The sequence below is a fragment of the Lucilia sericata genome, unplaced genomic scaffold, assembly GCF_015586225.1.
Source record: "Lucilia sericata isolate MDLA Ls3-8-SP2 unplaced genomic scaffold, ASM1558622v1 Contig001719F_arrow, whole genome shotgun sequence".
NCBI lineage: Eukaryota > Metazoa > Arthropoda > Insecta > Diptera > Calliphoridae > Lucilia > Lucilia sericata.
In genome coordinates, this window is record NW_023995625.1 from 1,802 (window position 1) to 23,888 (window position 22,087).

Below are 22,087 nucleotides of genomic sequence, written 5' to 3' on the forward strand. Positions count from 1 at the left end.
TACTTAGGTTGATTGTTATTTCAAAAGTCAGTGATGGAAAATTGTTCCATAATGGGGAGAAAAAAAAAATTTTAAATTATTAATTTAAAATTCTTAAAAATTATTTAAAAAAATAAAGTTTTATTTATTATATTTTTTAGTATTAAGTTTTTGTAAAAATAATAATCAATAATTAAAATTTGTTATTTCCGTCTCGTTTTTAGCCTCGAGTATTCGATACTCGATCACAGGCGGTAACATAGGCAATGCTTTTGGTGTACATAATAATACTGGAGCTATATTCGTAGCATCGCCCTTAGATTATGAAACTAGACCAAGGGTAAGTATGAGAATATTAACATGGTTATGGTAATGGTTCACAGAATAAGAATTAATTTTATGTTTTTCACCTATATTCTTAATCGAACTATATTATTTTAAGTTTTCTCAGGCTCAAATCAAATCAAAAATTTTCAATTTGAATTAGCTTGAATTAGCTGTCTTATATACGAATCGAACTCTAGCCGGAATAATTCATTAATTTTTGATACATCGTCTCACGTAAAAAACAAACTTTAGATGTGGTTTTTAGTAAACATCATTGTATTTTTTATTTCATATATATATGTTAAGTGCTACCAACGTAACTAATCCCCGCCCCAAATTACACTATTTTAGTTTTAAAATTATAAAAGATTTTAGAAAAAATCTCATCTTTTCTTTCCGGTCATAACATCAGGTATCAGAGCATACATAAAATATTTTGATTCTATGCCAACTTTTCCATCTTGTCGAACTTTTACAAATTAAAAAGTAGTACGTACGTTCGTACACCTTTTATGTCTATGCAAATGACACCGCAAAGTATGCAATAAAAAAACAATTACTCTTCTTTTTTATTTGACAACAATATGTTAAGTTTTCTTTTTCTCTCTTTCTACAGATAACACTTTGTAGAAATTATAAAAATCACATCAGTCATACATTAAACATAAAATAAGTGTGTGACAAACAAACATATTAAAAAAAAGTTGCAAAACTTTGCTTAAGTTCTTTTTTATTTGCAAATAAAATATTTTCTAGAAAATTAAAAGAAAATTAAATAAATACTACTAAAGATATTTAAAGCTTTTGGCGAACGCTGTTAAAATGGAAACGTCAACTGGGAGAGAAACGGATGTATAGGAATTTGAAAAATTAGCAGCGATTTCAAAAGATTATTTGATTTTAAAATCAACACCGAAGAACGCGATATTGCGTCAATTTACTTTAAGTTTTCTGCATTTCAAACATCAACATAAACGGTGAACTTATATGCTTTACAAAATCTCCTGTTAAAGATTATAGTAACTTAGTATAGTAAATTTAAAGCTTCTTGTGATTAAACAAGAAATTTTAACAACATTTGAGATTAATTTTTTAGATTTTAAATCTTCTTATTGAATATTTAACCCACTTTTGTTTCAAACTTACCCACAGTACTTAATATGGCAAATGTAAGATTTTAGTTTCCTTTTGTAGTTGCAACTTTTTGACATGCAACAAAAAGTATGGAGATCATAACATCAGTTACTTTCAGTCTTATATGAGATTTGCATATTAGCTCTTTTTTATATAAAAATAGAAACCAGAGCACTCTAATGGCATATTTATGGTGAACTTCTTTCTCTAGCAAAAAATCAGCAACATAAATTTTGTTGTGGCAACAGAGCAGCACCAACTACAAAAACTAAAAAAAAACAAAAAGCACATAAGTTTTATGCAGATTTTGTCGAAGACATTAAACTTTTTAAATATACATTTACACAAAAAATACTTAAAATAAAAAGTAGACAAAAAACTTTAGCAACTACTAAGTAGAAAATAAAATATAAAATATAAAACTAAAACTCCCTTATAGAATAAACTAAAAAGGCAGATGAAAATGACGTACGTGAAAGAAATTTAGATTTAAGTTATTTATATTATTACTTTTTAACCACTTTAACCACATAAAAGTTTAATTAAAATTTTCATCTATATGTTTTCTTTTGCAGTATGAATTACGCTTGGAAGCTTCACGTAGTCGTAAGACAAATTACACCACCGTTATAATAAATGTACGGGATGTTAATGATAATCCACCGACATTTGATCGTCAAACATATCGTACACAAATTACCGAAGAAGATGATCGTAATTTACCTAAACGTATATTACAGGTAAGTTTCTCTTAAAATTTATGAGTATGAGTGTTAAAGAATTTAACATAAATCATACGTATGAGGCACATTGTTTATTAAGGGCAATTTGAGTACAACATTTTTAAGCACAGAATGAAAAAAATGTTGACATATTGATTTTTGGAATAATTTATTTAATTCTAGTTCAGTTTTAGTTCAGTTCTAGTTCAGTTCTAGTTCAGTTCTAGTTCTAGTTCAGTTCTAGTTCAGTTCTAGTTCAGTTCTAGTAGTCAGTCTAGTTCAGTTCTAGTTCAGTTCTAGTTCAGTTCTAGTTCAGTTCTAGTCAGTTCTAGTTCAGTTCTAGTTCAGTTCTAGTTCAGTTCTAGTTCAGTTCTAGTTCAGTTCTAGTTCAGTTCTAGTTCAGTTCTAGTTCAGTTCTAGTTCAGTTCTAGTTCAGTTCTAGTTCAGTTTCTAGTTCAGTTCTAGTTCAGTTCTAGTTCAGTTCTAGTTCAGTTCTAGTTCAGTTCTAGTTCAGTTCTAGTTCAGTTCTAGTTCAGTTCTAGTTCAGTTCTAGTTCAGTTCTAGTTCAGTTCTAGTTCAGTTCTAGTTCAGTTCTAGTTCAGTTCTAGTTCAGTTCTAGTTCAGTTCTAGTTCAGTTCTAGTTCAGTTCTAGTTCAGTTCTAGTTCAGTTCTAGTTCAGTTCTAGTTCAGTTCTAGTTCAGTTCTAGTTCAGTTCTAGTTCAGTTCTAGTTCAGTTCTAGTTCAGTTCTAGTTCAGTTCTAGTTCAGTTCTAGTTCAGTTCTAGTTCAGTTCTAGTTCAGTTCTAGTTCAGTTCTAGTTCAGTTCTAGTTCAGTTCTAGTTCAGTTCTAGTTCAGTTCTAGTTCAGTTCTAGTTCAGTTCTAGTTCAGTTCTAGTTCAGTTCTAGTTCAGTTCTAGTTCAGTTCTAGTTCAGTTCTAGTTCAGTTCTAGTTCAGTCTAGTTCAGTTCTAGTTCAGTTCTAGTTCAGTTCTAGTTCAGTTCTAGTTCAGTTCTAGTTCAGTTCTAGTTCAGTTCTAGTTCAGTTCTAGTTCAGTTCTAGTTCAGTTCTAGTTCAGTTCTAGTTCAGTTCTAGTTCTAGTTCAGTTCTAGTTCAGTTCTAGTTCAGTTCTAGTCTAGTTCAGTTCTAGTTCAGTTCTAGTTCAGTTCTAGTTCAGTTCTAGTTCAGTTCTAGTTCAGTTCTAGTTCAGTTCTAGTTCAGTTCTAGTTCAGTTCTAGTTCAGTTCTAGTTCAGTTCTAGTTCAGTTCTAGTTCAGTTCTAGTTCAGTTCTAGTTCAGTTCTAGTTCAGTTCTAGTCAGTTCTAGTTCAGTTCTAGTTCAGTTCTAGTTTCAGTTCTAGTTCAGTTCTAGTTCAGTTCTAGTTCAGTTCTAGTTCAGTTCTAGTTCAGTTCTAGTTCAGTTCTAGTTCAGTTCTAGTTCAGTTCTAGTTCAGTTCTAGTTCAGTTCTAGTTCAGTTCTAGTTCAGTTCTAGTCAGTTCAGTTCTAGTTCAGTTCTAGTTCAGTTCTAGTTCAGTTCTAGTTCAGTTCTAGTTCAGTTCTAGTTCAGTTCTAGTTCAGTTCTAGTTCAGTTCTAGTTCAGTTCTAGTTCAGTTCTAGTTCAGTTCTAGTTCAGTTCTAGTTCAGTTCTAGTTCAGTTCTAGTTCAGTTCTAGTTCAGTTCTAGTTCAGTTCTAGTTCAGTTCTAGTTCAGTTCTAGTTCAGTTCTAGTTCAGTTCTAGTTCAGTTCTAGTTCAGTTCTAGTTCAGTTCTAGTTCAGTTCTAGTTCAGTTCTAGTTCAGTTCTAGTTCAGTTCTAGTTCAGTTCTAGTTCAGTTCTAGTTCAGTTCTAGTTCAGTTCTAGTTCAGTTCTAGTTCAGTTCTAGTTCAGTTCTAGTTCAGTTCTAGTTCAGTTCTAGTTCAGTTCTAGTTCAGTTCTAGTTCAGTTCTAGTTCAGTTCTAGTTCAGTTCTAGTTCAGTTCTAGTTCAGTTCTAGTTCAGTTCTAGTTCAGTTCTAGTTCAGTTCTAGTTCAGTTCTAGTTCAGTTCTAGTTCAGTTCTAGTTCAGTTCAATTTAACAGTTAGATTTATCTGAATACCCATCCGTTGTGGATTAACTTTATTCTGAAAATTCCCTTTTTATTAATTTTAAAAAGTTCTCAAAACATTTCAAGCTTTCAATAATATAAAAAAATGTCAATAAACCTAGAAAAAGACAAACTTTTTGCAAAAAAGCGCCAGAAAAAATGTACACAACGGTATTGTAATATAAAACAATACCCAAATGATTTTAAATAATTTATAAACAAAAGTGAAACAAACAAACATACATATGTATGTATTCATCAGCTGCATACATATGTATGTATGTAGTTGTAGTAACCAAAAAATTTAAAAGACAAAAGAACAAAACATAAAACGTGGTATAACTGAAACCAACATTGTTTTAAATTGTATGTATTTTAACGCCTGAATTGTTATGAATTTTTATAAATGCAATTTCATGACCATTGTATAACGTTCGACCCAAATACATAATACAAATATAGAAATATATATATATATACAAACATTTAAAGGACGAGGAGTATGTTATAAATGTTTTTAAATGTTTTAAAACAAAAATACCACAGACAATTATAGGCAGACTCATATACAAGTTCACAAATCCGTCTGTCCGCCCGTCCTTCCATCCGTCGGTTTGTTTATGCAGCTGTTTGATTACAAGAGGAGTTATTGACGACAAGAAAAACAAAGTAATTTGCTAAAAAATAAAAGTATGTAAATTATTCCATTGTTTGTTTGAGTGTTTTTTTAGACTTTAACAATGAATTTAAACTGTAAAAATAACTTTGGTATAATAAATTCAAATAATTTAATTTTATTTATTTGTGTGTGTGTGTGGCACCCACAATAATTATCAGCCACAATGTTGCAACATAATAATTTAAATTGAAATGAGCAACAAACAGCAAGAAAAAGAGTAAAATAATAACAACAACAACAAAATATTTAATTTTACAACATCATCACTTTTTTTGTGTGTTAAAACAATGTATGAATTTATGGCCTATGAAGGGACAAAAATAAAATGGATGTTTTATGCACACGCATTCTTAAACATGATCAGATACATACATATGTATCTGGTACAGTGGGATCAATGATAATGTAGTAAAATATAATAAGTTATGGCTGTTGAATAAACTCTAATGAAATTATTTTGATTGAGATTATTTCCACAAAAAATATGTCCTTATATTTATCTTAGGCTTACTAGCTCTTTTTGTTCAGTCATTATCATCCTTTCAATAGACAGACAGACGGATATTGCTGTATAAACAATTGAATTAAATTATTATGCATTTGTGCTGATGTTTGTAACACCCAAAAATATGAAGTATACCAATCGGCTTAGAATCACTTTCTGAGTAGATTTAGATATGTCCGCCCGTCCGTCTGTATATCTGTCTGTCTGTCTTCCCCCCGCGGGCATGTTTCCTTGATGAAATCTCCATCTTGGTGTATTGCAATCCCGGGGTAAAGAGGTGCTACCAATAGTCTGCCGGGACTATAAACTGGTGATGATCAAATGTATCATCGGCCATTCCTTCGAATGATTTGACATGGGGTCTAATCTGGCACTACGGGTAGGGGGTTTCCCACAGGAATTGGGGAATTGGTTAGTATTCAATAGTTACCTGTCATCCCGTAGAGCGATCTTTATGATCATGGGAATGGAACTGATGCGAAAATTGGTGAAAGATCGCGAAAGTCTCCATATATTGGAGATTAGTACTGATTTAGTATGCCTTTTTACGCTTCGGGGAAGTTCTTCGGTGCTGTTGCCATCTCAACAGGTTATATTGTTATATGCTACGCGACTAATTGTCGGCACAATTATTGGAATAAATTGACTTTAGAAATTCCTATTTCCTTTGTCACATTGATCGGGATCCTGATCCATTTTGTTGGGTATTTCGGACTACCAAATATGTCTCTAGATGCTGTTGCCAAAACAACAGAGCCATGTCAGTAGTGTGGTTGCGCTGGCTTAAAGAGGTTAGGGAATGCACTGGAATGGGTCATTAGATGATAGGGATTGCATTTTAAATAATGAAATCTTTCATGACATCATAAAGGTGGTCACCTCCCGGTTTTTATTTCAAGCTGATGATTCGATTTCACCTGATTCTGGGACTTGTCACCCCCTTCTATTGACTTTAGACCAGTGTACAAAAATTGCCACCTGAGTTGTTCATAGAAGGATTCAGGGGCGTCTACAGAGTGGATGAAAAAGACCACCGTGAAATTAGGCCATCATGGCAGGTGTTCACGTTAAACTCTCGACATTTGTGTCTGTCTGTCCATGTAAAGCTTGTGCGCTAGCTACAGATCACAATTTTAAAGATAATTTGATGAAATTTGGCACGACGAACGCAATTGAAATTGGTTGAAATCGGTCCAATATTTTGCCTAGCGCCCATATAACCGTACCCCCCGAATAGGGCTTTTGGGCTCATAATTTTGCTAAATGTTCTACTATGTCAACAAAAATCGGCAAAAATTAGTTTATTGAAGTCTAAATGACACTGATTGTTTTTGTAACGATCGGGCGTCATTTGACCCTAGCCCCCATACAAATTCCCCTTCAGAAAATGACTTGAAGGTCAAAATTCACTTAAAAATACTAATAACACGATTAAGTTCTACATAAATAATTTTGATATAGACATAAATTCCTCTACAAAAATTTATAAGGATAGGCCCATATTTATCCTTACCCCATATGAGCCCTTTTGTAGAAAATCTCTTTTTTTGTCAAGAATAAGTACAAATATATCGGAATAAAGGTAAAAAATAAATTAAATGCTTTATTATTTAAAAACAAGTTAGAGTGCTATATTCGGCTGAGCCGAATCTTAAATACCCTCCACCAGATACTTTTATATTAATACTTTTCTAATTGATCAAATATTTGTAGAACTAAGTTAAGTCATGTCTTAAATAGAAAAATCTCAAGATTTAAACAGTTTACATATATTACAATTCCAAGATTTATTGAACATTACAAACGCCATTTTCTTTCTATTTTTATAGCGCTTAGCGATATTTAGTAATTTGCATGTGTGTGAAAGATTTAAGGATTTTCAAAATACATATACATAATTTTGTTCTACACAAATTGATAATGTAACTAGTTAAATACGGTTAAAGCGCTTTTAGGGGCAGGACCTAGTATGGAAGGTATGACCAATTATAGACTGATCGTAAAAAATTCTTTAAGCTAAATTTCTGTACATAAAAGCTATATTTCAGTAAAATTTTGTATCTATATCGTAATTCAGTAATAAGTAATGTGTGTTTAAGTGATTTTCTGAAGGGAACCTTGTATGGGACCGACCGTACCAATGTTATGAACCGATCATGAAAAAATCTTGAAATAGAATTTTTGTATACAAAACTAATATTTGTGCCAAATTTTGTATCAATAGCTTGACTTGGTAATGAGTAATGTACGTTAACAGATTTTCGTAAAAGGACCTTGTATGGGAGCTAAGACCAATTATGTATATAAATAAGAGGAATATTTGTGCTAAATGTATGGATATCAATATTTGGTAATGAGTTATGTGCGTTTAAGTGATTTTCAGGAGGGAACCTTGTATGGGAGCTATGACCAAGTATGGACCGATCGTGAAAAAATTTTGAAATAACATTTCTGTGTACAAAAATAGTATTTAAGCCAAATATTTTATGGGTATCACTATTTGTAATGAGTTATGTGCCTTTAAGTGTTTTTCTGAAAGTGACCTTGTATGGGAGCTATCATCAATTATGGACCGATAGGAAACCAATTTCACAATAATATTTCTCTGTATATGAGCAATACTTGTGCCAAATTTTATATGGATTTCTTAATTTAGTAATGAGTTATGCGCGTTAAAGTGGTTTTCGGGAGGGGATCTTGTATGGGAGCTATGACCAATTATGGACCGATCCAAAAAAATTTTATAGTAATATTTCTGTATATGTGAGCAACACTTGTACCAAATTTTATATGGATATCTTAATTTAGTAATGAGTTATGTGCGTTTAAGTGATTTTGGGGAGGGGACCTTATATGGGAGCTATGACCAATTGTAGACCGATCCAAAAAAAACTTTCATAGTAATATTTCTGTATATGTAAGCAATACTTGTACAAAATTTTATATGTATATCTTAAATTAGTAATGAGTTAAATGCGTTTAAGTGATTTTGGGGAGGGGACCTTGTATGGGAGCTATGACCAATTATGGACCGATCCAAAAAAAAAACGTTCACAGTAATATTTCTATGCACTTGGGCAATACTTGTACCAAATTTTATATGGATATCTGAATTTAGTAATGAGTTATGCGCGTTTAAGTGATTTTGGGGAGGGGACCTTGTATGGGAGCTATGTCCAATTATGGACCGATCGGGAAAAAATTTTACAGTAATATTTGTATGCATATGAGTAATACTTGTACCAAACTTTATATGGGTATCTTTATTTAGTAATGAGTTATGCGTGTTTAAGTGATTTTCGGGAGGGGACCTTGTATGGGAGCTATGTCCAATTATGGACCGATCCAGAACATTTTCTCGCTTAATGAATTCTATTGACATAGGATTTTAATTTGTAAAATTTTGTGAAGATATCGACATTGTGGCGGAAGTTATTAACAAAAAACCCATTTTCCGGGAATATGTACTTTTGTATGGAAGGTATATGAAATTGTAGACCGATTCAGGAAGTTTTCAGTAGGGATCAAGCTCTTATATTGAAACGGACGTGTGGTGATTTTCATGGAATTATCTTGCATAGTTTTCGAGAAAATTGCATCAGAATGTGTAAAAAATTTTTATTTTTTTCGAGGTTGTTTTAAATTTTGATTCATAACTTTTCCCGGTGTGAACAGATTTTGCCCATTTGCAATACCAAACAACTTAGGAAAATGAAGAACATTTTGGGTGAATTTGGTTAAACTCTATTGCTTCGTTTTATCGTGAGCGTGTTTTACACAGACAGACGGACGGACAGACGGACATAGCTAAATCGACTCAGAATTTGATAAGGACCCAGATATATACTTTGTTGGGTCTCAGATGAATATTTCTTGGTGTTACACACGGAATGGCAAAGTTATATATACCTTCTATCACCACTGGTGGTGGTGGAGGGTATAAAAATAATCCACATTTTAAACATATTCACTAGTGTCGGGTAATATATGGTCGGTTATGCCCGACTATGGGCATATGGAACTACTTTGCTTAATTTTTCGTCTAAACTAATCTTAAAATTTCCTAATGTGTTAATTATTTCATTACCAGACTACTGTACGAATACTTATGATATACGAGAAAACTTTTTGCTGTATAAATCTTCTACCCATTACTAGATACATATATACAATAGATACATACATTCATGGATACAGATACAAGCTTAAGTTTAACTTACAATTTTTCAACAAAAATGGCAAGCCAGCAGCTAAAAGACAGACAGACAGACAGAAAACATAATAAAACTATAGTAATTGGCAGTTGCTGGAAAATGTGTATATACATATTTTCAAGAAACTGGATGTTGTAAGTGCGTGTGATTTATGTTTAAATTATTAATTTAAATATAGCAATAAGTCAATATATTTTTATTACAACGATTTTAAAAAAAAAATTATTATTGCTATTATGTTTAATAAATTTATGTTGTATTTTTTTTTATTCTTTTTAAGGTTACTGCCACCGATGGCGATGTAGATAGACCCATAAATATTGTATATTTTCTCACCGGTCAGGGTATAGATCCTGACAATACAGCTAATAGTAAATTTGATATAAATCGTACAACGGGTGATATTTTTGTTTTAAAGGTAAGTTGCTTAAAAAAATTATTAAGAATATTTAAACCCCAGAGTTATATTTGTAATTTAAAGTCTGTAAATGAATTTCGTTAAAAAAAGTATAAAACTACTTTTTTGGTTAAGGATTTCAGTCATATATTTCATTTTTTTCTCCATTTTTAATAACTCTATGAAATGTCATACTCATTTTAGTTTCAGTATCTCTTTGCTAATTATGTTTAACTCAATTTATTCTTTGTAGTTTTATTATTTAATTTTCTTTTTCCGGTTTTTATTACACTAAACCAACTAAATAACATTGGTCTTGTACTAACGGTCATATTAGTAGTCTTTATTAAATGCCAACAAAATAACTACAAAATTAAATTAAAACTTTTTTCCTTCTTCTGTATTTGTATCCTGCATGAGCATAAGGGTACTGCAAGGAAATTAATTAAAAAAAAAACAAGTTAGAGTGCTATATTCGGCTGAGCCGAATCTTAAATACACTCCACCAGCAACTTTTGTATTAATACATTTCTAATTAATAAAATATTTGTAGAAATAAGTTTTCTCATGTCTTAAATAGAAAAATCCCAAGATTTAAACAGCTTAAATCTACAACAATTCCAAGATTTATTGAACATTAAGATATGCTTTAGCGATATCTCGTATTTGCATGTATGCATGTGTGTGAAAGATTTAAGGATTTTAAAAATACATACATATGTATATATAATTTTGTTCTACACAAATTGATAATGCAAATAGTTAAATATGGTTAAAGCGCTTTTAGGGGTAGGACCTAGTATGAGAGATATTACCAAATATAGACCGATCGTGAAAAATTTTTGAAATAGCATTAAGTGCTTTTTGCATTACAAAATAGTATTTATGAACAAAAATAGTATTTATTTATATCATTATTTGGTAATGAGTTATGTGCCTTTAAGTGTTTTTCTGAAAGGGACCTTGTATGGGAGCTATGATCAATTATGGATCGATAGGAAAACAATTTCACAGTAATATTTCTCTGTATATGAGCAATATTTTTGCCAAACTTTATATGGATATCTTAATTTATTAATGAGTTATGTGCGTTTAAGTGATTTTCGGGAGGGGACCTTGTATGGGAGCTATGACCAGTTATGGACCGATCGGAAAAAAAATTATCTGTAATATTTCTGTGCATATGAGTAATATTTGTACCATATGGGTATCTTAATTAAGTAATGAGTTATGAGCGTTTAAGTGATTTTCGGGAGGGGACCTTGTATGGGAGCTATGACCAATTATGGACCGATCGAAAAAAATTTTCACAGTAATATTTCTGTGCATATGAGTACTACTTTGCCAAATTTTATATTGATATCTTAATTTAGTAATGAGTTATGCGCGTTTAAGTGATTTTCGGGAGGGGACCTTGTATGGGAGCTATGACCAATTATGGACCGATCGGAAAAAAATTTCACAGTAATATTTCTGTGCATATGAGTAATACTTGTACCAAACCTTATATGGATATCTTAATTTAGTAATGTGTTATGCGCGTTTAAGTGATTTTCGGGAGGGGACCTTGTATGGGAGCTATGTCCAATTATGGACCGATCCATAAAATTTTTCCTCTGAAAGAATTCTATTGACATAAGATTTTAATTTGTAAAATTTTGTGAAGATATCGACATTGTGGCGGAAGTTATTAACAAAAAACCCATTTTCCGGGAATATGTACTTTTGTATGGGAGGTATATGAAATTGTGGACCGATTCTAGCAATTTTCAGCAGGGATCAAGATCTTGTGCAGAAACGAATGTATGGTGATTTCAATGGAATTATCTTGCATAGTTTTCGAGAAAATTACATCAGAATGTGTAAAAATGCTTATTTTTTCAGAGGTTGTTTTAAATTTTGATTCATAACTTTTCGCGGTGTGAACCGATTTTGCCCATTTGCAATACCAAACAACTTAGGAAAATGAGGAACATTTTGGGTGAATTTGGTTAAGCTCTATTGCTTCGTTTTATCGTGAGCGTGTTTTACACAGACAGACGGACAGACGGACATAGCTAAATCGACTCAGAATTTGATAAGGACCCAGAATATATATACTTTGTTGGGTCTCAGATGAATATTTCTTGGTGTTACACACGGAATGACAAAGTTATATATACCCTCTATCACCACTGATGGTGGTGGAGGGTATAAAAACTTTGACATTTCATTAAATATTATATGCAAAATTAGAAGACCACTTTTTCTCCAATTAGTTAAAATTTAAATTAAAATTATGTTAAAGTATTTAAAATTAAAATAATAATTTAATATCAAGATTTTCTACCACAGAGGGACGGACATTATCCTTCCTACTCAAAAATTCACATTGAATGAACATTTTTAACAATTACAATATTTGCATTACCCTTTTGCTCATCTATAGTTTTACATATTTTTTTTCACAAACTAAAAGCTTTTTAGTACTTAACAAAAATATTTAATACTCTTTTCACCACAAATATATATAAAGATTATGTAAAACATAGACGAAAATCCTGTTAACATGAAAAAGTTTTTTTTTTTACAAAACAACACAACAAAAAATAGTAAAACAACAACATGAAAATGAACTTAAAAATCAAGAGTCTGGTTAAAATTATAAGTATGTTTAGCAAATATATGTATGTACATAAATACATATGTTATATGTGCTAATGTTAGCAAATGATTTCAAAACAAAGTTTTATTTTTTTGGTTTTCTGTAGTACATTTGATTACACAGAATTAAACTTAAAAAACACATATTAAACATTAATAAAAGTATGAGAATTGTATTAATGTAATAATCATTTTAATAGAAATTTTATGATGGAATTGGGGATTATAATATCTTATGTTCATGGTTTTACTACTTCCCATATAATACTTTTGTTAGAAATTTAACTGATTTATTATTATCAGCATACAGAAATTGTCGTCTCTAGATTCTTTTCTTAGGTCTTACATTATTTTCAAGATGAAGTAATAAATCTCGAAAATCTAAGAATTTTAAGAGACCGAATGAACACTTGGTTGTTAAAAAAATAATATTTAATACTGTTTTTGAATAATCTACAAAATACACATGAAAATTAGTAGAAATAAATTGGAAAGATTACGAATCTTTTTATTTGAGTGATTCTTAACATTTTTTGAGATATCTTTATCAGAACCTTAAGTAAATTTCCCCGATAGTTCTCGACAAAGTCTAAAACAATGTTTGATAGTTTTTGTTAGAATCTGTGAGGACATTGGAGGTAAGCACGCACGATTACAAATAACTACTTAAATAAGTACTTACAAATAGGGAGTTTGAAAGTTGTTTCGCTTTACGCATACAAAAATTGCTTACACAGAAAACGTACCCGGTCTTTTTGTTCGTTAGTTTGCTGTCATACTCACAACACCATTGCTCAGTTATTTTATTGTGCATTTAATAATGGGTTTCACAGAGAAAAACTATATTCTCTCTGTGTGTATAAAAAACCAGCTGCTAGGTCGCGATCGAAAACACCGTTTTCTTTTATATTTCTAAAGCGCCTTAAAATATACTTTAGCGATAATTAATAATTTGTATGTGTGTGAAATGTTTAAGAAAATACAAATATATTCTTATGCACAAAGTGTTTATACTAAACTAATTTTACTAAAGATAACACAGATAAGTGACCTAGTATGGGAGATCTGATCAATTGTAGACCGATCGTAGACAAATTTTCCAGCTACATTTCTGTATAAAAAGCAATCTAAATCTAAATAAATTTTAAAATACAAATTTTAAATTACAAAAGTAATATTTCTGCAAAATTTTTGTATGGATATCATTATTTGGTAATGAGTTATATGCATTTAAATGTTTTTCTGAAGGGGACCTAGTATGGGAGCTACGACAGTAACATTTCTGTATGTAAAAGAAATATTTGTGCCAAATCTTGTATGGATATCTTAATCTTAGGAAAATGAAGAACATTTTGGATGAATTTGGTTAAATTCTATAGCTTCGTTTTAACGTGAGCGTATTTTACACAGACAGACGGACATAGCTAGATCGACTCAGAATTTGATAAGGACCCAGACTATATATGAATGAATATTTCTTTGTGTTACACACGGAATGACAAAGTTATATATACCCTCCATCATCACTGATGGTGGTGGTGGATATAATAATTACGTATCTTTTATGTCTTTATAAGAGTATTTAAAAGTAATGCAGACGGTACGTAGTAGTCATTGAAAAATAAGTACTTAGTTATATACATACAAGCCATTATCTAATTTATTTCTGGAATCTTATAAAAGTTGTTGAACCAATCCTCTTCATCGTATAAGTAAGAAGTTTTACGAATTTCTGTTAAAGACCAAGGGACTCAATGACTTTCTCCGTGAATAACCGAACATTTTTGAAACGCTGTAACTTGTAACAATATAGCTCAGTCTGTATTTTTGTAGGATAATTTAGTAAGACCCCTTTCCATGAAAGGTAGAAATATAATATTTGTAATATTCTTCAGCTTGTCGCACATTTCGATTCACGTTCGACTGTATAGAAAATTCCCGAGAATGAACCAGTAACACTTACTGAATAATCACTGTAGCATGAAGAGGTGAGGGAGTTATTGTCCAATCCGGTTGTATGGGGTCGTGATAAAGTAATGAACAGATTTCAATGATTTTCTATATACTTCATCCTTCTTGTCACAGATTAGATGTGATATTCCAGGTTTTATCAAATTCTCTTTAAAACTACAATTGAATTTTAAGTTTTGTATGAATGAACAGACTGACAGACAGACGGACGAACATCAGAGAAATCGACTTAACCCCTCATTTTATAAAACGATACGAAAAACGTTCAAAAAATTTTTATGAAAAAAAATTCAAATTCAAAAAAATTCATACATATTTTTTACGTTAACGGAAGTTTCGTTGAGGGGGTTAAATATGGGTGAACCAATATTTATACAAGTGTTGTAGGGTATAAACAGAATTATTTCGGGAATATTAAATTATCTGATAATGCTACCAATAAACGGGGAATTACTTGGCGTCTGAATGAATGCCACGAGGATCTTTAATACGCTAATGACATATATAGTTCTGCTCTCACACTCGCATCGACACATGCAATCAAAACTAAACGACTTACATCAACAATCATTAAAGGTTGGTTCAGAATATTAACATTAACAAAACTGAATCACTGCGAATATAATCATCCGACGTCTCATCTTTACTATTAAAGGACAAAACATAGCAGACCAATCCAACCAGCGGGGGAGCTAAACAGGACATGCTAAGTCTCATACAGAAAGCCCGCACGGCTTTTGCCAAACTGCGAAGGGTATGGCGCGCAAATAATAACAGCACTACAACTAAATGCTGAATTTTCAAAGCATGCTTGAAGTCAGTGCTTCTCTACGGCTCAGATACATAGTTAGTTATAGAAGAAATGAAGGCAAAACTTCATAGTTTTATAAACCACTGTCTTAGAAATATTTCCCGAATATGGTGGCCCAGAAGAATATTGAACGAAGAACTATGGACAATTACCCAACAGCAGAGCATAAATGCCGAAATAATTAAAAGAAAATATTGTTGGATTGGACACACTCTGCGAAAACCCTATGATCTTCCTCCACATGCTGCTCTGGCCTGGAATCCGCAAGATATGCGGCGACGAGGTAGACCGCTAACAACATGACTGTTTTCACCGAGACTGGTAAATCGTTTAGCGAACTAAGACAACTGGCACGAAACAGTAAAAACTGGAAATCTTTTGTGGAAACCTTAAGCTGCAAATATGGAGTATGGATGGCACAGCGCATACATATAATATTAATTATTAAGTAGAAATCTAAGCAAAATTATTAACACTATATTCCTGGGAATGTGAAAATATGTATTTAGTCCTATACCTACCTTAAAGTATACCAATCAGCTTAGAATCGTTTTCTGAGAAGACTAAGCAATGTCCTTCCTAACCATCTTTCGATGTCAGCCTTGTAATTAAACTGCATTTCGAAATTTTGAAGATAATGCGATGAGGGTATATTGGGTTTGTTCCGATGTTTGTAATGAACAAAAATAATGGTTGGCCTAGTATCATTTTCTGAGTGGACTTATTCTGAAGCTAATACGAAGAAGCCTATTGGTTGAAATCTGCCCATTATTTCACCTAGCCCCCATACATCCTAAGTGATCAAAAGCTCCATACATTCTAAATGATCATTCGGATGATCGGACCTTTTTTGTCAAAAATAATGGTAGGCTTAGTATCATTTTCTGAGTCGACTAATTCTATTTGTACTGTTCGTGTTTAAAATACTAATATATAAATTACAAAAAAAAAATCATTTGAAAAAATTATAATTTCAATTATAATTTTAATTATCTCATAGACATTAACAAAGAATAATGACATTAACATAAGCTTCTTAAATTGACAATTATAATTAAATTGTAAAATATACAAATGTAGACATTAAAAAATTAAATAAATAAACACAAACATCGATATTTGGTTTTTTATAAACATTAAAAAAAATTAATCTTTTTAAAGTAAATCATTAATTAAAAATATAAAAAATTGTGTTTTTTCTTTCCTTTTCCTACAGCCCCTTGATCGCGATCAACCGAATGGCCGACCACAATGGCGCTTCACAGTCTTTGCCCAGGATGAGGGCGGCGAAGGACTCGTCGGCTATGCCGATATACAAGTTAATCTCAAAGATATCAACGACAATACACCACAATTTCCTCAGGGCGTTTATTATGGTAACGTAACGGAAAATGGCACTTCCGGTTTGGCAGTGATGACCATGTCAGCCGTAGACTATGATGATCCCAATGAGGGTACACATGCCAAACTAATATATTCGATAGAGAAAAATGTCATCGAAGAAGAGACGGGAGCACCCATATTCGAAATAGAACCCGATACGGGTGTTATTAAGACAGCGGTCTGTTGTCTGGATCGTGAGCGTACACCCGACTACTCCATACAAGTAGTGGCCATGGATGGTGGTGGTCTTAAGGGTACTGGCACGGCTTCTATAAGAGTAAAAGATTTAAACGATATGCCACCCATGTTTACCAAAGACGAATGGTTTACGGAGGTGGATGAAACAAATGGCACTTATATACCGGAAACACCCATACTAACGGTGACAGTGCAGGATGAGGATGAAACAAATTCATTTCAATATAAAGTAGTGCCCAACAGTGGTTTGGGTTCCGATAAATTTGCAATGGTACGTAATACTGATGGTACTGGTTCCTTGAAAATAATACAGCCGTTGGACTATGAAGATCCCATGCAGAGCAGTGGTTTTCGTTTTCGCATACAGGTCAACGATATGGGCAATAATGATAGTGATAAATATCATTTAGCCTATTCATGGGTGGTGGTTAAGCTGCGTGATATCAATGATAACTCACCGCATTTCGAAAGGGAACGCATCGAATTGTCGGTGTATGAAGATACAAAAGTTGGCACCATACTGGAACAATTCAAAGCTACCGATGCCGATCAGGGTGGCAAGAGTAAGGTCAGCTATAAACTGGTAAGAGCTAGTAATCGTAAACGTCAATTTGCTATTAGCGATAAGGGAGCAATAAGCATACAAAGATCTTTAGATCGTGAGACCAACGAACGACATCAATTAGAAATATTGGCGGTGGATGATGGTGTAGTACCGCGTACAGCCACCGCGGTTCTCACGGTCATCGTTAAAGATGTCAATGATAATGCTCCCGTATTTAAGGAGGATTATCGTCCTGTTTTACCTGAAAATGTTAGCCCGCGTAAATTTATAGAAGTGACAGCCAAAGATGCCGATGATAGAGCTCGAGGGAATGGAGGACCTTTCACATTTCGTATGGATCCTATGGCCAGTGATGTGATAAGATCGAGTTTTAAGCTCGAATATGATAGAAGTGAGTAATATGCATATGTACTTTAAAAATGTCAATATCAAAATAACTTTAATATTTGTGCTAATTGTGGTTAATGATTATAAAATTATATTATTCATTTAAAATTAGATTTCTAAACATTTGATCTGTTTAGCCACTGAAAACAAAGTGACTTTTAGGCAAATTGTAATAATTGTACTAATTTCATTTATATTTGCCATAAACACACACAAACAAACAACAATTTGATTAAATTTAATTCAATTAAAACTGTCTACTATTGCCAAACAATTAAACCAGTCAAAGCACTGCTATAAGCCTAAAAGTATGCATTAGTTTGTGTTATTTTTACGTTTTGTACATGTTTAATTTTGTTTAAACTGGTTTATTCATGTTTAAATTTATAATCTCAGCCATCAATCATTTGTTTAACATTTTCATTAAAAATTTGCATTTCTTTATATTTTATTTATGATATTTTTTTCTTTATCATTCTGTTGCTGCTGTCTGTTTGTTTGTTTGTTTTTTTGTCTGTCTGTCCGTCTATCAATTTCATAAATATTATTTTATAAATGCAATTAGTGTCGTTATAATTGTTAATTAAAATCAATCAATGGCAATGGCGATATGAAAAAGAAACGAAGACATTTCATTAAAGAAATATAAAATACAGACATATGTGGATTTATTTTTCAATATCAGATAATTGTTAAACAATAAAGATTTTCATTATATTTCAATCACAGTCATTAGTTCGACATATTTATGGGGTTGTTAATTGTTCTTTTTTTTTTTGTAGCAGGGGAATTGTGAATTTTAAAGAAGACAAAAGTTATAATCAGAAGTTAAATTCAGTACCAGTGATTTGCAAAGGGTGGCCCTAAATAGGAAGTATACGGCGAGTACATTGAATGATCACAATATCGTATATATATCTTATAGAGGGTATTATACGTTTGTGCTGATGTTTGTAAAGCACAAAAATATTGCTCCAATCGGCATAGAATAATAATTTTCTGAGTCGATTAAGCCATGCCCTTCCGTTCATGAAAACCTTGTAATCAACGCATAATTTTGAAGGAATTTCGTATTCGTAACATGAAACTTGTTAATTTTGGTTTAAATAGGTCTATTATAACACCTAGTTTCAATACAAGGTGACCTCCGTTATATAGCTTTGGAGATTATAATTATGTTAAACATCTTAACTAAAACTGACTCTGCTAGACTCAGAAACACTACAGATTTCCATAATGACGAGACCAGAACTGAACATATGTCCTGTATGTCTAGAAGGAACTATAGGCTACCATTCACTACAAAATGTCAAATGGGCGTGGCACCACGCCCACATGCAAAATAAATTATTAAAAGTCACATATCTCAGAAACTGCAACGGCAGGAATAATCAACTTTTGTATGGACAACTTTGACATTAATATAAAGATATAGGCAAATGAGCAAGAGTGGGCGTCTTCCATATAAAAAAAGTCTTATATAAGTACATCTGAAAAATATAACAGCTCTTTTGGTATCAACATGAATATTTAGAACAAAAACTGGGCGTTTTAGCAAAAGAGGGCGTGGCATCTTCCATATGGATTAAATACTAAAATTCGTTTATTTGGGAAACTATTACAGCTAGAATCTTCAACTTTTATACGAAAAACTCTAACATTCATGTCAACATTTGGGGGGTAAAGACGGTCTTTCCTTAGAGAGACTTTAGAACCAGTTTAATACAAAAACTCGTATATGTGTGAAATTATTGGAGCTAAAATCCTCAAATTATGCACGAATAACTTTGAATTTAATGTCAATATTTGGGTAATATATTTACGGAATAGAAATATGGGCGTGGCATTTCTTATATGAATTAAATACAACAAATGTTTGCAGCACCCTAAAATATTCATCCTATACCTTAAAGTATACCAATCGTCCGTCCGTCTGTGTATCCATGTAAACCTTGTTTTAAATATTTTTTAAACTCTCGTCTGAATTGTCTTCTTGCTTAGTTCATACTTGCGAAACATGCTCCATTGGTTGGAGCCAGCATTTGAAATGTTCAGTTTTTCATTGCAATTCTTCTGAATTTGGTGAGAAGTCCGTTGTTATTTTTGAATTTTTTACTATTACACATTTTCAAAAATAGCCCAAAAATAATGTAAAATTTGCTTGTAATTTAAAAACTTAATTTTATACAAAAAATACTAAAGAAAAACTTTTTTCTAAAACTTTTATATCTCTTCCACTCTTTTGCTTACCAAAAGAAATATATCCCTTTAAAATTCATTAAAAATATTTCACTTTAATTTCCAATTAATATTGAGGCTTTTAAAATTCTTAACAATTCCCGCTAAAAGTAATTATTTCTAATAATGTAACAAGTGTTTGATGGTTAAAAATGTTTAGAAAATATTTTAAAGTTCCACCTTAACAACCAATAGGCTGCCTACCAGACTTTGTAAGTAATTAATTTAAATGTTGGTTAAGTTTGTTTTACAATAATTATTTGTAGCTCTTTTTATAAGTAAGTAGTAGCCTTGCCAAGTGGTTGTTACGGAAATGTCAATGGCTACATTACATATTTTAACACTTTGCTGTTATTGTTGTTTTGTTAATATTCTAGTTCCTAAACGGAAATTTCCACTCAACTCATAGGTTTGTTTATTTCCTGTTGCCATTAAAGGCTACTTTAAAGTAAAGTATTTTCAAATACAAACTTACTTTGCTTTGTTTTTGGATCTTGTGTTTTAAATTTTCTTTAATTATTTTAACATTATGAAAAATAATTGTTTAAACTAACTTTACTTAGGGTAATTAATGGCAACAGGTTAAGCAGAGACAAGAACAGCAGAAAAGTTGCCAACTTCTTGCAAATTGTATTTTTTTTTTTTTTCAAACTTTCTTTTGGCAGAATGTTAAGCTTAAGCCTTGAGTGTCTGTTGGCTGTTATTTAAGTTAAGAAGTTTTAAATGCACGAAAGAATGTTTATTGTCAACGTTTATACAAAGTGTTGAAAATTGCGTCTTGATTTAATTTCAATAGCTGGTGATATACTATAACTTTGAACTTATTTTTGTATAATTTTTTTTCAAATAAGTTTAAAATATTTACAAAATAATTTATATTGCTGTGAATTTAAATTTAAGATATCTTTATACTTTGTAATACATGTTAAACTGGATAATAGAGCTATATCTTCTTCTATGAACAAAACTACTTTAAGTACTTTCTCTTATGCAACAAAAGCAAAAGAAACTCGATTCCACATTATCTAAATCGAAACAACAAGCATCCAGTACAGAGGATTTATCACCAACTCACAAAACAACCAGCCTGTAACTGTACTTAAAACACTACTGTTCACATCATACGGCATAGGTATAGCTGAGTGCTGAGTACTACAATAGTATTGCAAATAACAGAAATACCGTCGGGCTATAATTTTTTCACATTTTTGCAAATATCAAAATAGCCCTAGCAAAGCCGAATAGAAAACTTTAAATTACATAGAAAAGTAGTTTCTATTTAGGTTCTGTTAAAAAGAGTACATTTTCTCATGCTCATATCTCGCGAATCGTTCGGAATTTTGAATTACTCTTCGAGGCAAAATTTTTGGCTCTTATCGTAAAGAACAAAAATTGTATTACATAAAGTGTTCAACATTTTTTTACTTCCTTTGGGAAGTTTTGCATTATGAAATTAAACTGTTTGTAGTAACGACAACGGTACGTATACGTGTTAATGATTTATTGATATTGCAAATATTAAGTATACGCCTACTTTAGAGAAGCACTTGAAGTAAAAAAAATTTTTGAAAGTGTTTTTTATTTAATTACGTAGTCACGTCCGAATATTTTTCAGTTAGCTAGTTAGTTAGTTAGTTAGTTAGTTAGTAGTTTTGTTTGTTTATTTGTTTGTTTGTTTGTTGTTAGAGTTAGTTAGTTAATAGTTAGTTAGTAGTTAGTTAGTTAATTAGTTAGTTAGTTAGTTGTTAGTAGTTAGTTAGTTAGTTGTTTTAGTAGTAGTTAGTTAGTAGTTCGTTAGTAGTTAGTTAGTTAGTTAGTTAGTTAGTTAGTAGTTAGTTAGTTAGTTAGTTAGTTAGTT

The 22,087-nt window shown here is 31.6% G+C and overlaps 1 protein-coding gene across 1 annotated transcript in view; it reads left to right on the plus strand.

Moving 5' to 3' along the window:
- Nucleotides 1-203: 203 nt before the first annotated feature.
- Nucleotides 204-22,087, plus strand: part of LOC119612506 (putative neural-cadherin 2) — a gene marked incomplete at its 5' end in the record, with an annotated part of 62,706 nt that continues 40,822 nt past the window's right edge. The window contains 4 exons of the mRNA XM_037968314.1: nt 204-319; nt 2,016-2,180; nt 9,917-10,054; nt 16,675-17,995. Coding sequence (XP_037824242.1) covers nt 204-319; nt 2,016-2,180; nt 9,917-10,054; nt 16,675-17,995 — 1,740 coding nt within the window. The remainder of the gene's footprint in view (nt 320-2,015; nt 2,181-9,916; nt 10,055-16,674; nt 17,996-22,087) is intronic.